Source organism: Dipodomys merriami, unplaced genomic scaffold (assembly GCF_024711535.1).
Source record: "Dipodomys merriami isolate MVZ:Mamm:240054 unplaced genomic scaffold, mDipMer1.0.p SCAF_28, whole genome shotgun sequence".
NCBI lineage: Eukaryota > Metazoa > Chordata > Mammalia > Rodentia > Heteromyidae > Dipodomys > Dipodomys merriami.
In genome coordinates this window covers 8,236,498-8,252,117 of record NW_027204270.1, presented here as the reverse complement: position 1 = coordinate 8,252,117, position 15,620 = coordinate 8,236,498, and the positions used below count along the sequence as shown (strand labels likewise).

Below are 15,620 nucleotides of genomic sequence, written 5' to 3'. Positions count from 1 at the left end.
CCTGGCTTAAACTTGGTAGGTATATAGGTAAATATTTTAACTGCAATGAGTATGAGGAATCATCACTTCAACAACAAACCAGACCTGGATGAGAATTTTCATGGTCAATACTGCTACCCTACCATTGCCAACCCTGCCTGTACTAAGAATGTGGTTTATTAACTAAATTCCTATGAAGACTCCATTGTACCTCAGTCACTTTTATACTTTGCATATAGGTGTCCTCAAAAGGCATATTTATTTAATCTTGGTCCCCAGATGGTCGGTCCTATGTTTAAGATACGATTCCATATTGAAGGATGTGACTTAATCAAAAAATTCCCCTCTAATGGGTTCATAATCTCTTGTCTCATTGGGTGGTGATTGGAGGCAGGTCTTAAAGGAAGATAATCTACTTTGAAGGGAATTTTCCCCCTGGTTTCCTCTCAATTACACTCTTTCTCTCTCTCTCTCTCTCTCTCTCTCTCTCTCTCTCTCTCTCTCTCTCTCTCTCTCTCTCTCTCTCTCTCTCTCTCTCTCTCTCTGTGTTTTATTTTTTCTCCTCTGGTTAAACCATTTGTCTCAGATCTTGTCACCTTATTTGGTCTTACCCCAACTCACAGCAATTAAGCAGAGTGGTCATGGACTATATCTCTGAACTAGAGACAAAATAAATTCCTCCTCTCAGGATTTTTTTTCCTAAAGTATTTTTCACAGTGAAGAAAAAGTGTAGCAAACAGAGACAATTAGTACCAGGAAAGTGAAGGAGCTGTGACTAATTCACAACGTGGTTATGAAGCCTTTGGAACTACTTTGTGGATAGAATTTGGAAAATTTTGGAGATGTGTGTGAGTAAAGACCCAGAACGCTGGAAGTACAAGGAAGAAACAAGAGGCTAGGTGGAGATTTCAAGAGCAGATTGCCAATAAGAATGTAGACATATGACTGTGCTCATGAGGTCTCAGATGGAAACAAGATTCTATTAGAAACTGGACTAAATTTTATTTGTGTTATATCTGGCAAAGAAGTTATCTATATTTGGCCATGCCTTGAGACTTTTGAGTCTGAAATTGTTCTACTAATTCACATGGTGAAAGAAATTTCAGGTAGTTCACCTTATAAGCTGTGACACCCTTATTTCTGGGTCCTGTTATCCAGATTGATAGTGAAAATGAGGAATAAATTGCAGAGGAGAAAAATCTGAAAAAATGTGCAATTTGGCTTTAAAAAAGAGAAACTAGTATAGTGAAGATTATGAATAAGTTAAATGTGATTGCTAAAGATAATCAAAGATAATGAAACCAATACATCTTTTAGGAAGAATAAAACAGGTGCCTTGAGGATATTTCAGGAAGTAGCCAGACCACACAATTTTTAGGCTCTGAGTTATAAAAGTTTATACGCATTTGAAACACTTTCACTTGCATAGGGCCTCCTGGGAAATTCGGTCTCAGGTTCATTTCACAGTGGTCCACAATACATGCAATAGAAGGAAAGTGCAACAGTGGCACCCAGGGGCCCAGCTACCTTCTGAGCTACTAGTAGACAGCTATTGGCATCATCCATGAGGTAATGATTGCAATAGCAAGACTTATGGCTTGATGGAGACTGACATCTAGATATAAGAGGGAAGCCTGGGAATCTATCCAATGATGGCAGTACTGGAGTCCCTGCAGGCAACTGCTGACATAAAACTGATGGATGAAAGTGTGAGCATAAAACCTAACCTCCAAGGAAGATCCAAGCAAGTTGATGATGCAATGAATGAAGAATGTCTGCTCACTAAAGCTGCAAACAGTGATCAGAGCCAGCACAAGAGAGGCTGAGTTGGCTGCAGCATGAAAGACTACAGAGGGTGTATTGTGTAAGACTCTTAGAGACCACATAACATCATCACTTGCCCTGAATGGTAGACATGAATCTACAGGATTTAATGTGTGTGTTTTGGTCTTCCTCTGATCCCATTACCTCTTCTGTGTCTCAATTCTTCCCTTTGGAAATGGAGATGCATACTCAGTACAATTAGTCAATGGACACATTTAATTTCCTCTTCAGTTTTCAGAGAACCACAGCTCATAATTTACCTTGAGTCTCAGAGGAGATATGAGATTAGAACCTGAGAACAATGTTGGAATTATGAAGCCTTTAGAAACTACTCCTGGACAAAGACTAAGTGCCTTCTGTCTTATGAAATGTCTCTATGCTCTTGATGCCCATGGTAGATAGATTCTTATGGTTTGGACATGAAGTATCCCCAAAAGGCTTTTGGGTTCAGTATTTGTTGCACCAGTGGTGAATTCAATCATTGACATGTAATTGGATAACAACTACTCTGACTTCACCAAGGAATGAGTCAATGTGATGGAAGTATGGAAGTAATGTTATGTTCAAGCCAAGCTGGAGGAAATAGGTCAATGGGATGTATGTTTGAAAGGTTTCCTTTTTCCATTCCTGTCTTGGCTTCCTGGCTGCCATGAGTGAACTTTACATGTTTTCCCATTGCTTGACTGATGTTCTGATTCATCACAGGCACACAGCAATGGAACAAGCTGACCATGGACTGACCCTCTGAATCCATGAGTTTAAATAAATCTGTTCTCATGCATGTTGTTATCTAAGGTATTTGACACTATGATGAAAATTAAACAGACAGACAGGGTTGAAGATATGCAATGTAGTATTTATGACCTCTCATCTTTGCACTCCATAATAATGGGCATAATTCCAGGCTTTCCTGTTTGGGACAGTGTGATTCCTGTGTCTGTGACAATAATATAGGATGTCTCTTCCAATGTAAACCCACAATATATGGTCTACAATCATTCAGGACTCACCCTTACTTTCTCCATCTCTTATATAAGCATCTTTCCTAGGCCACTTACCCCACTGCCATCAGCACCGAGTTTGTCTCCCTGGCCAAAAAATTGCACAGGTTGTGGTAAGAATCTGCAACACAAGAAAAACCCAGCCTGATGCATAAGGAGGGTCCAGAAATTCCCATTACTGTGACACAGATGACACTGCCAATGAGGCTCTGGGGTTGACATCCTCACTCAGTAACTATACTTGCCCCCTTTTAAATGACCCTTACCTGTTCTACCTGGGCAAACCCTTACAAAGGCCATTCAGTGTCAAAACTCAAGTCAACATTGGGACTTGCCCTCTACAAATTCATAACTGAGGTCTAGGCACAATAAGAGCTCCGAAATGGGCAAAGCCAATACTAAAGAATTTGTATTGAATTCCCAGGAACACTAATAATTTCATATATTTATACTGATTAAAACATGAACGATGTACAATAGAACATTTTAATGAGTATTGAGTTCATCTGAAGTTCTAGGTGGGAGATCCGTTCATGTTAGTGGCACAGTGCACCTTGACACAGTGCTGAGCACAGAGCCTGAGACATATACCTCCTACTGAGTCTGGCCCTGTCTTTATTGACCCCACTGAGGCAATAGGAAGTCTTTGGACATCCACATCCTGGACTGCCCCTACCAACTGAGTCACAATCTGGGTGGAGATTGGACACAGGGTTTTCTAAATCACACCAGGTAATTCCACTATTGAAAATGAATTGATGAGGGTACTTACTGGAGTTGGAAGACTAAGACAGGGCAGGAATGGGGCAAATTAGGCATCTACCTCAGCCCCAAGGCATATTAGTAAGGTGATAATAATAAGATGCTCTGTCTTCCAAACAAATAGCATTTTGACATCGTATTGACAAATCAAAATTAATACCAAAACATGCCACAATTAGCATACTGATATACATTTAAAAACAAAAATAATAGGACAGACACTGGGGAATTCAGCAATAAACAACAGAAGTCATCTCTGCTCTCTTGATTCCCCCATTCTTAGTGAAGGAAGGGAAACAGTATGCAGGAAACACACTGTGGCACACTTAGATGATCTCAGATTAGATTAAGTACCACAGGACATATAACCAGGAAGACAGATGTCAGGGAAAGAGACTAAGGAGCAGGATCTGACCTCAGCATGACAGTGATAGTTCTGTAGGTAAGATATTGGAAGAAGCCACGACTGGAAGGACCATTAGAGATATGAAGGTAGAGTGAGGGCTCATCAGTCATGCCTTGTCAGGGATGAGAACATCATCTGATGCTGAGAAATCAACCAGGGCAGAAGTCAAGGGGTAGCAGTCCTGTGCATCAACAGTGCACAAAGGTGGAGGGCTTGCAGCCCAGCAAGCTCAAGATGATGGAAGTGACCTTGCATCAAGATGATGCAGAGACACAATAGAGGTCCACAGGAAGGACTGCAGTGACAAGAGTTCCTGAGGCTTGGCAAAAGTGCCACTTTCAAAAAACACCGACTAGCACCATGGCTGTCCAGCACAGATGAAGGAAACTGATGCACTTGGTATTCCTATGACTTTCAGAACAGGACTGAGGCTACAAGAAGAACAGTCACAGCCAGGACCTTGGCAGCCTCACTGCCACATCCCTGCCTCACATGGACATTGCTTAGAGAACATTTCCAGAAAGCCTAAAACTAACTCTGTGGATGGTCCTGACCCACAGCCTCTATCTGACCTCCTACACCAAGCTCCAATGCTACTTCACCTCACCCCTTCCCCAAGTCCTCAATACAGTTTGGCAAGGCTGAAGGATTAGCGAGGGCCTTCTTTTCCTAACTCACACCAGAGGAAAGGCCCTTACCCAGGCTGCCCATCACTGAGCCTCCTCCATGATAGAAGATGATTCCTCTCCGAAGGCTGGGCGATGCTGTCTTGGGCTGGAATAACCTCACAGGGATTGTCCCAAATCGCAGGTTGGTCACCATCACTTTGTGGTCCTTCCTTATAGGTAGAACCAAAGGAAGCAGGAAATAAAACTACCCTAAAATTAAAAATATAACAGGAATCCCACCTGTCAATTTTATCACTCAATACCAATGAGCTCAACTCTCCAATCAAAAGATACAGATTGGTAAGTTGGATCCAAAGGTAAAATTCAACAATCTGTTGTTTATAAGAGACATCTACCTGACAAGAAGGGAAAAAAAAACACCTTCCTATCTATGTGATGGGCACAGGGGAGGAAGGGGGACCTTCCTAAATATTAAAGATTGGGGAAAAAGTCTTTAAGGCAAATGAAATCCATAAGAAGGCAGGAGTCACTAATACTTAAATCAAACAAAGTAGACCTCAAATCTGAATTATTCAGAAGAGACAAAGAAAGCTTCTTCGTATTAAGAAAGGGAGCTTCTCATCAAGAGGACATAACAATTCTTAGCATATATGTACCAAATGCAGTGGCACTCAATTTCACTAAACAAACACTATTTATTGAACTTTGAAGTTGGCATAGTTCCAACACAATCATAGTCTCACCAAAAGACATGTCAGCCAGGCAAAAACTCTACACAGAAACCTCAGACCTGAATGACATCATAAACCAAGTGGACCTAACAGATATATACAGATTCTTTGGTCAGTTGTGGGGCTTGAACTCTGGGCCTGGGTACTGTCCCTCAGCTCTTCCGCTCAAGGCTAGCACTCTATTACTTGAGCAACAGCCCTGGTTTTCTCATGCTTAATTAGAGATAAGTCTCACAGGCTTTCCTCCCCAGGCTGGCTTTGAACTGTGATCCTTAACTCTTAGCCTCATGAGTAGCTAGGATTACAGGCATGAGCCACTGATGCCCGGCTATACAGAATTTTATCCAGAAGCTACATGATATATATTTTATGCAAGATCCCATGGAATATTTTTCAAAACAGACCTCAGAGTAGGTTATAAAACAAGTCTCATCAAATGCAAGAAAAGTGAAATTACCTCTTGTATCCTTCAGACAATAATCTGGTAAATTAGAGATTAAGAGCAAAAGAAACATCAAAAAACATCAAACTCTGGAAACTGAACACAATGCTAAATGATGAGTGAGTCATCAGAGGTAAAAAGGAGAATCCAATCTGAAATGGAAAGCGCATCCTACCAGAACTTTGGGAACACAGCAAAGGCAGTTCTCTGTGGAAATTTTATAGCCAATGAGTACCTACAGCATAAAATAGAGAGGTGTTAAATAAGTAGTCTAGTAAAAAACTTCAGGGTCTTAGGAAAAAGAACAAGTCAAACCTAAAACACAGTATACAAAAAAATCATTAAAAAAGAAACCCAGGGCATAAATCAAGGATCATTAAAAAAGAAACCCAGGGCATAAATCAAGGAGCTAACAAACAGAAGCTTGTCTCTGAGAAGATAAAACCCTTAGCCAAGTTGACCAGAAGGAGAAGAGAAACAACTCAAACAAACAAAATTAGGGAACAAAAGAAAAATCAACTGGGGGAAGGGGGGAAGTAATGGGGGAAGGTACAGCATCTTTAGAATAAAATAAAATTTTAAAAAGAAGAAAGCAAAGAGTTTCTGCAAACTCTTTCTGAAAAAAAAAAAAAAACTAAAAAAACTTGGCAGAAAAAGTTGCATTCTTAACATGCAATCTCAAACTACCAAAACTGTATGACGAGGATGTAAACTATTTAAACAGATCTATAACAAATACTGATATTAAAACAGAAATAGAGACCCTTCCAACAGAGAAAAGCCTAGGACCCATACAATGGATTCAGAGATAAATTTTACAAGATCTTTACAGAAGAAATATCACTAATACTCCTCAAAATTTTCCATGAAATAGAAATGGCTGTGGCTTAGTGGTAGAGTGCTTACCTAGCATACATGAAGCCCTGGGTTTGATTATTCAGTACCACACAAACAGAAAAAGCTGAAAGTGGCACTGTGGCTCAAGTGATAGAGTGCTAGCCTTGAGCATAGAGAGGCTCAGGGATAGAGTTCAAGCTCCAGAATCAGGAAAGAAAGAAAAGAAAGAAAGAAAGAAAGAAAGAAAGAAAGAAAGAAAGAAAGAAAGAAAGAAAGAAAGAAAGAAAGAAAGAAAGAAAGAAAGAAAGAAAGAAAGAAAGAAAGGAAAGAAGGAAGGAAGGAAGGAAGGAAGGAAGGAAGGAAGGAAGGAAAGAAAGAAAGAAAGAAAGAAAGAAAGAAAGGAAAGAAGGAAGGAAGAAAGAAAGAAAGAAAGAAAGAAAGAAAGAAGGAAAGAAGGAAGGAAGGAAGGAAGGAAGGAAGGAAGGAAGGAAGGAAGGAAGGAAGGAAGGAAAGAGAGAGAGAGAGAAACGAAAAAGAAGAAGAGGAGGAGCAGGAGGAGGAAGGAAGGGGAAGGAAGGTAGGAAGGAAGGAAGGAAGAAAGGAAGGAAGGAAGGAAGGAAGGAAGGAAGGAAGGAAGGAAGGAAGGAAGGAAGGAAGGAAATGGCCTGAATCACTGCCAAACTTATTCTATAAAGCAAGCATTACAATGACCCCAAAACTGGACCCAACATAGGAGAAAACTACAGATCAATCTCACTGATGAACATAGAAGCAAAACTTCTTAATAAAATATATGCTAACTGAATTCAACAACTAATTTTAAAATTATTATATACTATGCTCAAGTTTATTTCAGCCCAAGGATGCAAATCTTGTTTAATACATGCAAAACAATAAAAGCAATGCAGCACATACACAGAATCAGGGACAAGAATCACATAATCCTCTCAATAGATGCAGAAAAAGTCTGACAAAATCTCACTTCATTTTATGTTAAAGGTTCTGGAGAAGCTAGGAATCACCAACAGAATAAAAGTTACATGTGACAAACCTACAGTCAGCATCATAATAAATTGTGAATCCCTGAAATCACTTTCTCTAAAATCATGAACCAGACAAAGGTATGCACTCTCTTCACTCCTATTCTACTCTAAAACACTTGGACCTGATAAACACCATGGCAAATAAACAGAAGACAGAATCAACACATAAAAATCAGTGGCTTTCCTAAATTGCAACAAAGAAGAGATAGAAAAGGAAATAAAAACAGTTCCATTCACAATAACCTCAAAAAAAAAAAAAAAAGAAAGAAACCCTAGCGAAGGATGTGAGGTACTTCTAGAATGAAAGCTACAAAACTCTGAAGAAATAGAAGATAACAAGAAATGGAAAGATAGCCACATTCATGGATTGGCAGAGTTAACATAGTACAAAATGACCAGACTACCAAGATAAATTTCAATAAAATACCCATCAAAATCCCAACATCATTCTTCATAGAAATAGAGAAAACAATCCAAAAATGTATATGGAATCACAAAAGACCCAAAATAGTTAAGCAATTCTGAGGGGGAAACATTTCAATGCCAAAGGTGTCATGATCCCAGATTTTAAACTTTATTATAGCGCCATAGTAACACAAACAGCATGGTACTGGAACAAAAACAGACCCAAAGACAAATGAAACAGACTAGGAGATTAAAGCCATTCTAACTGGGGTGGGGTGGAATCTCAATGTTGTTTTGATTTGCATTTCTTTTATGGCTAGGGGGGTTGAACATTTCTTTATGTGTCTATTGGCCATCCTTCTTTCCTCTTCAGAGAACCCCAAGAAAGGATTCAAATGTTTTTTTCTTTCTTGCGATTGTTTCTAACATATTTATAAAATGATTTCTTTGTTGCTTTGTCCCTCCCCCACAGTATAACCCCTGTTTTCACTGTATTTGATGTTGGTATACTTTGTGGAGGGGAAGGGAAAAAACAAATTGTTTAAATAGGGATACAGGTGGATCCATTTCAACAATGATATGTACAAGATGTTATGTCAAAAAGCGAACTTTTCAACTTTGGCAGGGGGAGGGAGGAGATGGGAAGGGATGGAAACAAAGGAGGAAGCAACAATGTTTGATAAGAAATGTACTCACTACCTTGCCCATGTAATTGTAACCCCTCTGCACGGTATTTTCACAATAAAAAAAAAAAAAAAAGAATATCAACAGCAACAAATGCTGACAAGGATGTGAGAGGAAAGGTACCCTAATCCACTATTGGTGGGCATATAAACTAATGTAACCATTATGGAAAACAGTATGGAGATTTCTCAAAAATCTCAACATTGCCAACTGCTAGTAGCTCATACCATACCTGTGATCCTAGAGACTCTGGACACAGAGAGCCTGAGGATCACGGTTTAAAGCAAGCTGGAGCAGGAAACTTTGTGAGTCTCTTCTCTCCAATTAAAAACAAAAAACAAACAAAAAAAACAAAAAAAAAGGGCCAGAAGTAGAGCTAGGGCTCAAGTAGCAGAGCACTAGCCTTGAGCACAAAAACTCAGGGACAGCACCCAAGTCCTGAGTTCAAGCCCCAGGGCCAACACAAGAAGAAAAAAAAGTAATCTAAACACAGAGTTATCCTATGGCCTAGCAATACCATTCTTGGTCATTTTTCCAAAAGGCTGAATGTCAGGATAAAACAAAGGCACAGTTCACTACATAGAAATAGCCCAGATACTCTACAGTGGATGAATGGGTCTCTAAAACATGAGATACATATATACATACATACATATACACATACATACATACATATATACATAAATACATACACATAAACATATATACATGTATATATAATGGAATTTTATGCAGATATCAGACAGAATGGAATTATGTTGTTTGCCAGGAAATGGGTAGATGTGGAAAATACCATATTGACCAAAGTAAGTCAGGCTCAAAATGACAAAGGGCACACACTTCCTCTCATGTGTGGATCTTAGACCCAAAACACAACCACCTCTCATGTAAACACACACAGAGGCACATACTTACAGAATTTAGTTGACTAACATAGTAAATGCAGAAGTGAAACTATAGGGAGTAAATCTTTTGGACAATTCCACAGTTTAACAAAATAACAGGAAGCAGAAACGAGAATGTAAGGGGCGACTTTTGAAAGGGGGAGGGGATAAGTGAAAACGAGAACGAATATGAAACTAGTCTGAGAGAAAAATGATGGAAGAAATGTGGGACACTTAGATGAACATGTTAAACTGCTGTCCCTTTGTGCAACCTTTTGAAGTTAAGAAAACTTAAGAATGAAAAGTCGTTTTAAAAATTAATTTAAGCCAGATGCCAGTGGCTCATGCCTATAATCCTAGCTACTCAGGAGACTGAGATCTCAGGATCGAGATTCAAAGCCAGCCCAGGCAGGAAAGTTCATGAGACTTATCTCCAATGAACCACTTGTGCAGCACTGTGGCACAAGTAGAGCACTCACTTTGAGCTGAAGAGTCAGAGACAGCACCTAGGCCTAGAGTTCAAGCCCCACGACTGACAAAAGCAAAACACACACACACACATACACTCCCCACTCTGTCTCAGACCCTGCTTGGTTTTACATGGAGTCTCTCTGCAGCACTAATTAAAGCCTGTTCTGTCTGTTGAGGTCTCTGTCCCCTTTCTCTCCTTCCATCTGCTTGACTCAGTTTCCTAACAAAACTCACATGGTGTGTGTGACCATGATGCTCATGTGACAGATGAGACTCAGACAAGGGAAGCCTTAGACTCGTTGTCTGATATACTCAGCTTTCTGTCACTATAACAAACCACCTTAGATCATCAACTTAAAAAGAGGAAAGGTTTGTTTTGTTTCATAATTTTGTAGGTCACAGTCCTTGATGAATGGGTCCTGTTGCTTTGAATCTCTGAGGAGACAGCACATTATGACTGGAGCAAATGGTTAAGCAAAACTGCTCACCTTCTGGCCAAGAAGATGAGGGAGAGGAAGGGGAGGGTATGTGTGTGTGTGTGTGTATGAGAGAGAGAAAGAGAGAGACAGCGCGCTCTAATGGCCTACAGCCCTCCTGCTTGGCTCCACCTCCCAGTATTTCCAGTCTTAGTAGGTCTAGAACCCTAGAAGCAAGCCTTTCATGCTGGCACATGAGGGAAGGGTTGTTAGTGCCCAGAACTCACAGCCTACCGCAGCTACTGAATAGCTGCCCTTTGCCTAGGACTCCTCTATGCCCAGGTGCCATTTGAGGTGAGCACTGGAATGAAACCAAGGCCACTTGGGTTCCCATCGCAATGTAGTAGCAACAGCAATTTAAAAAAAAAAATTAGTCCACTGCGCCCTCTAGAGGTGGAGGCTGGTATCATCCTACCTGGCAGGTTGCTAAACCAGGATGTAGAAGGGCCTGACCATGAGGCCATACAACTTCCAGTCTCCTCTCCAGCTGGACAGATGAATGGAGAGATAGACAGAGGCTCACTCTCAGGATCCTGTGCCTCTCGAGGTATGTTCTGTACACAGAGATGTTTTCTGACGCTGTCGGGCATAATGGGCCATTGGGGTTTTTTTTTGGGGGGGGACATTGTTTCTTTGTTTATAGTTGTTTGGTTTGGGGTTTGGTTTGTTTGAATTGTTTGATCTTTTATTTTAAGTGGTACTCAGACTTGTACTCCGGGTTTCTAAGTTGCTAAGCATGAACTCTGTCATTTCAGCCATGCCCCAAGCCCTTTTTGCTTTAGTTATTTTAGTCTCCAGTTTATGCTCACCCAGCCTAAACCTTGATTTCCTATTTTGGGCTTCTAGCAGTATAGAGCTAGGATGACAGGTGTGAATGTATACACTCAGCTTTTTATTGGTTGCGATTGTAAGGTATATTGAATAGGTAGGTTTCATTAGGTAGCCGATGAAGAGAACACCACGTGGTATTCAGGCAGGAAAAGAAGTTTATTTACCCAACTGCTGTCCCCCTTCTCCCCCCATGGTGGAGAGGCATGGCCAAAAGGGAGACCCACCCCAGGCCAGGACTTATCTAGGCCAGGGACAGGAAGAGGTGTGGCCAGGTGGGGGAAAGGTGTGGCCACATTGGATCTAGATGTGACTTCAGGGCCTAGGATCCTCCTAGGGTCAGATGGGAGGTGTGACCAGAGGGGGCCCAGGATGTGACCTAGCAGGAGGGGGAGGTGACTGCTTCCAGGTGTGCCAGTTACCTAGGTAACAGATACTGGGCAGAAACTTAGCGGGGGGGGGGGGGGGGGGGGGGGGGGGTGTCTCAAGATCTATTTTCCCTTGGAATGGCCTTAAACTTCACCATTTCCTACTAGATAAGAGTACAGGCGGGAGCCACCATGTCCAATGTTTTTCAGTATTGGGGATAGAACTCAGGCAAGTGTTTCACTCCTGAGCTACATCCCCAGTCGCACCCTGGGGGTTTGGACCAACATTCTCCAAACACGGAGCCCATCCTCATCCCCAGGCAGCTCAGCCACCATGGCGACCGGACTCCACTCCAGTCACAGCCAACCTCCATCTTGCAATGGCCTTGGCCTTGGGAGGGGCAGGAGGAAGAGAAGAAAGCCAGCATTTCACAACACTGTGTTGTGTTTGGCATCCTCAGGAGGACCCAAAGTATTTGAGGAATATGGGGTGAGGCCCATGTCCCAGCAGGACGGCCTGGCCTCACTGAGTGCCCCCTCCCCCACTTCCCCCCACCACCACGGCCCTGCCTGTTCCCTTGGACCCTTGCCGGGGCCTGTATGCTGTAAATCAGTCCACTTGACCCAGCCAGGGGAGCAGATCCCTTGGGGAGACTACCCAGAGCCAAGAATTCCAAGAATTCAAGAGGGCAGCCCCCAAGAAAACAGGCCAGCGACTTGATACTTGGGCTGATATCCTTGTCCTGGGAGGACTCACGCTGTGACTCAGGGCTGGCCCTCCCGCAGGAGAAACCCAGGCATGCAGGGGTGATGGTCAACTCTGCCACAGGGCTCAGCAGGAGCACCGGCTGGGAAAACCCTGCGCACTGAACTTTCCCAGGGTGCGGGCTGCCCCTGGGGGCAGGGTGGGGGCCCACAGTGGAGAGTCTTCATTTCAGTGGAAACTTCAAACTCCCAGGAATCCTCCATAATGGCTCTGACCTTTCTCTCCCAACCACACACAGCATTTTCTAGCACGGGTCTATGCAACAAGAATACTAGTATGATAATACCAGTGTAAGGGATACTGTTCCCCTTTTATAAGCCAGGAAAAGTGCTTTAAAAGAATTATAGGAAGGGCTGGGAAGGTGGCTCAGTGGTAGAGTGCTTGCCTCGCATGCATGAGGCTCTGGGTTTGATTCCTCAGCACCACATAAGCAGAAAAAACCGGAAGTGGTGCTGTGGCTCAAGTGATAGAGCACTTGCCTTGAGTTGAAGAGTTGAGGGACCGCGCCCAGGCCCAGAGTTCAAGCCCCATGACTGACAAAGTAATAATAATAATTATAATTATAGGAGGTCAGGCTGTACCTCAGTGGTAGGGCATCTGTCTAACATGCATGAGACTCTGGGTTCCATCCCCACCAGAGGAGGGAGGAGGAGGGAGGAGAAGGAAGAGAAAGGGGAGAAGGGGAGAAGGAGGAGGAGGAGGGAGAGGGGAAGAAGAAGGAAGATGTGAAGAAGATAGAGAAGGAAGAGGAAAAGGAAAAGGAAGAGTGTTAGTGAAATGGGCTCCCTTCCCATAGCTCACTACCCTCCTTCCCCTCTCCACAGCTTAGCATGCTCCCTTCCATGGGCAGCACTAGGCCCATGTAGTAAAGGCAGTAAATAATCAGCCTCCAGCCCCCTTTCCCTTGGGATGGCACTTCTCTGGGGCAGCTACCACCATAGAAGACAACAAGAGCCCCTTAGAGTGACCTTCAGCTCTGGGCAGCTGCAGGAGCCTTATCTACTATTTGGACAGCAACCGTAAATCCTAGTCCGCCATGATGAAGCCCCTGGCCCTCATGTACACACCAGGGTCTCTGCCTCCTAGCTCCTTCTAGCCCCTCCTAAACCTCCTAGGTTATATAGGTCACCCCAGACAAGAGCCGGGGCTTCTTCTTACTTCTCCCTTGTGAGAAGGGGTCTTGCCAGCCTCCTTTCCCAGCAATACACCTTTCTTTGTTCTCTGTACCTGGATGTCTGCGTGGTTTCCTGGCAAAGTCCAAGTAATCTAACACACAGGAAGAAGAGGAGAAAGAAGAAGAGGAAGAAGATGAGAAATACTATTTCAGGAAACCAAGGCCATTATTTTGGATAAAATGGAGTCTCTCACACTGAAGTTCCACTTCACCGAGCAGAAGCTAAGCTGTTTATCAGATCTTCCCAGAAATCCAGATGAGGAAGTTAACAGCCAACTATCTGAAACAAGGCAGTTTCAGTTAGTGTGATTGCGAAGTTCCCTTGACCTTAATGCACACTCTCTCTTCTGAAATGGCCAGTCTGCTTCTTTCTTTTCTTTCTTCCACATTCCCTAGCCCTTTTCTACCTCTAAAACCAACCTGTTCTCCGTCCACTAGAGCACTCATTCTGAATTGTAGAATTCAGCGTTGCCTGGTTCTAAAATGTAGAATAAAGACATTTATGATCACTAAATTACTGTACTATCACCCTTAGCAGAAGAAACTTATCCCACAACAGTGCTGGAATGGACACCCAAAGAGCACACACACACACACACACACACACACACACACACATACACACACAACTTCTTAAATATCACTGTTGCCAGTGGGGACCAAACTACTGAAGGGCATACCTGTTGGCTAATACAGGGGTCCCTCTGTCTCCACGTGTTCACCCAGATGGGTGCCAGGAGCCCCTAGGGATAATAAATTCCTCAGATGTCATGTAGGACTCAGAGGAGGTCCCCAAAAGAGAAAAGAAAAGGGACCTCAATGGCTCAAAGAAAGCCTTGACTTCACCTCCAAAAAGACATAAAGAGTGAATAAATTGCTGGGTGCCAGTGGCACCTGAAATCCTAGCTACTCAGGAGGCTGAGCTCTGAGGGTCAGGGTTCAAAGCCAGCCTGGGCAGGAAACTCCGTGAAACTCTTATCTCCAATAAACTACTCAGAAAAAGCCAGAAGTGGTGCTGTGGCTCAAGCAGTATGAGTACTAGGCTTGAGTACCAGGAGGCTCAGGGATAGAGCCCAGGCCCAGAGTTCAAGTTCCAGGACCAGAAATTGCTTTTTAATTTTTTTTAAAAGCGTGAATAGATTGAAGGGAACATTAGCAAGAGAGAAAATATACACTTGGGGTAGGGTGTGGGTGGGAGACACTATTCTATCTTCAGTAAGAGATATTTACGTGTGGAGCTACATTCTTGTCATTCTGATCTACACTTGAGTTTCTTGGTACTGACCACTTGCTTTCTTTGACTGGGGTCAGAGCCTTAGCTGATGGTTGCTGGTGTCTGTTCAGTGTAAGGGTCATTCATTCTACAGGCATACAGTGGGTGTTGGAGACAACTTGCCACGGTTTCTTTCAAATCCACTGCATACTTTAGTAAGGCTGTGCACGGTCCTCTGAGGTGGGATATCTCTGTGAAAGGCTTAATGTTTTATATTTTCACTGAAGGAGTGGGGCTGGAACTGCAGACTACATGCTTGCTAGGTAAGCACTCACTGCTTGAGCCACAACCCCAGTCCTCTTAGCTTCAGTTGATTTTCAGGTAGGGTTTTGTGCTTTTGCCTGTGCTGATCTTGGACCATGATTCTCCTATGTCTACCTCCTGTGTAGCTGGGATTACAGTCATGTACCACCACACCTGGCCATTTTACTTTTTCTGTCTGTCCTTCCTTGTCTTCTTCTTTGTTTCCTTATTTCAAACTGGCATAGTCCTAGGCACACCCTCCTATTTTCTTTATTTTTTTAAGCACTGTTAGGAATCCAAGCCAGGAACTTGTTCAGGCTGGGCGAGCACTGTCACTGAGCTACACCTCCAGCAACTCACACATACTTTAAAATTGTCTCTACATTACTTAAAT

At 42.8% G+C, this 15,620-nt stretch overlaps 1 protein-coding gene across 1 annotated transcript in view; it reads right to left on the bottom strand.

The window, feature by feature from the left end:
* LOC138838448 (arylacetamide deacetylase-like 4) overlaps positions 1-15,620 on the bottom strand; it is a 28,297-nt gene that overhangs the window by 6,246 nt on the left and 6,431 nt on the right. The window contains exons 4-5 of the mRNA XM_070037954.1: positions 4,671-4,845; positions 2,862-2,925 (exon numbers count right to left, since the gene is read on the bottom strand). Coding sequence (XP_069894055.1) covers positions 2,862-2,925; positions 4,671-4,845 — 239 coding nt within the window. The remainder of the gene's footprint in view (positions 1-2,861; positions 2,926-4,670; positions 4,846-15,620) is intronic.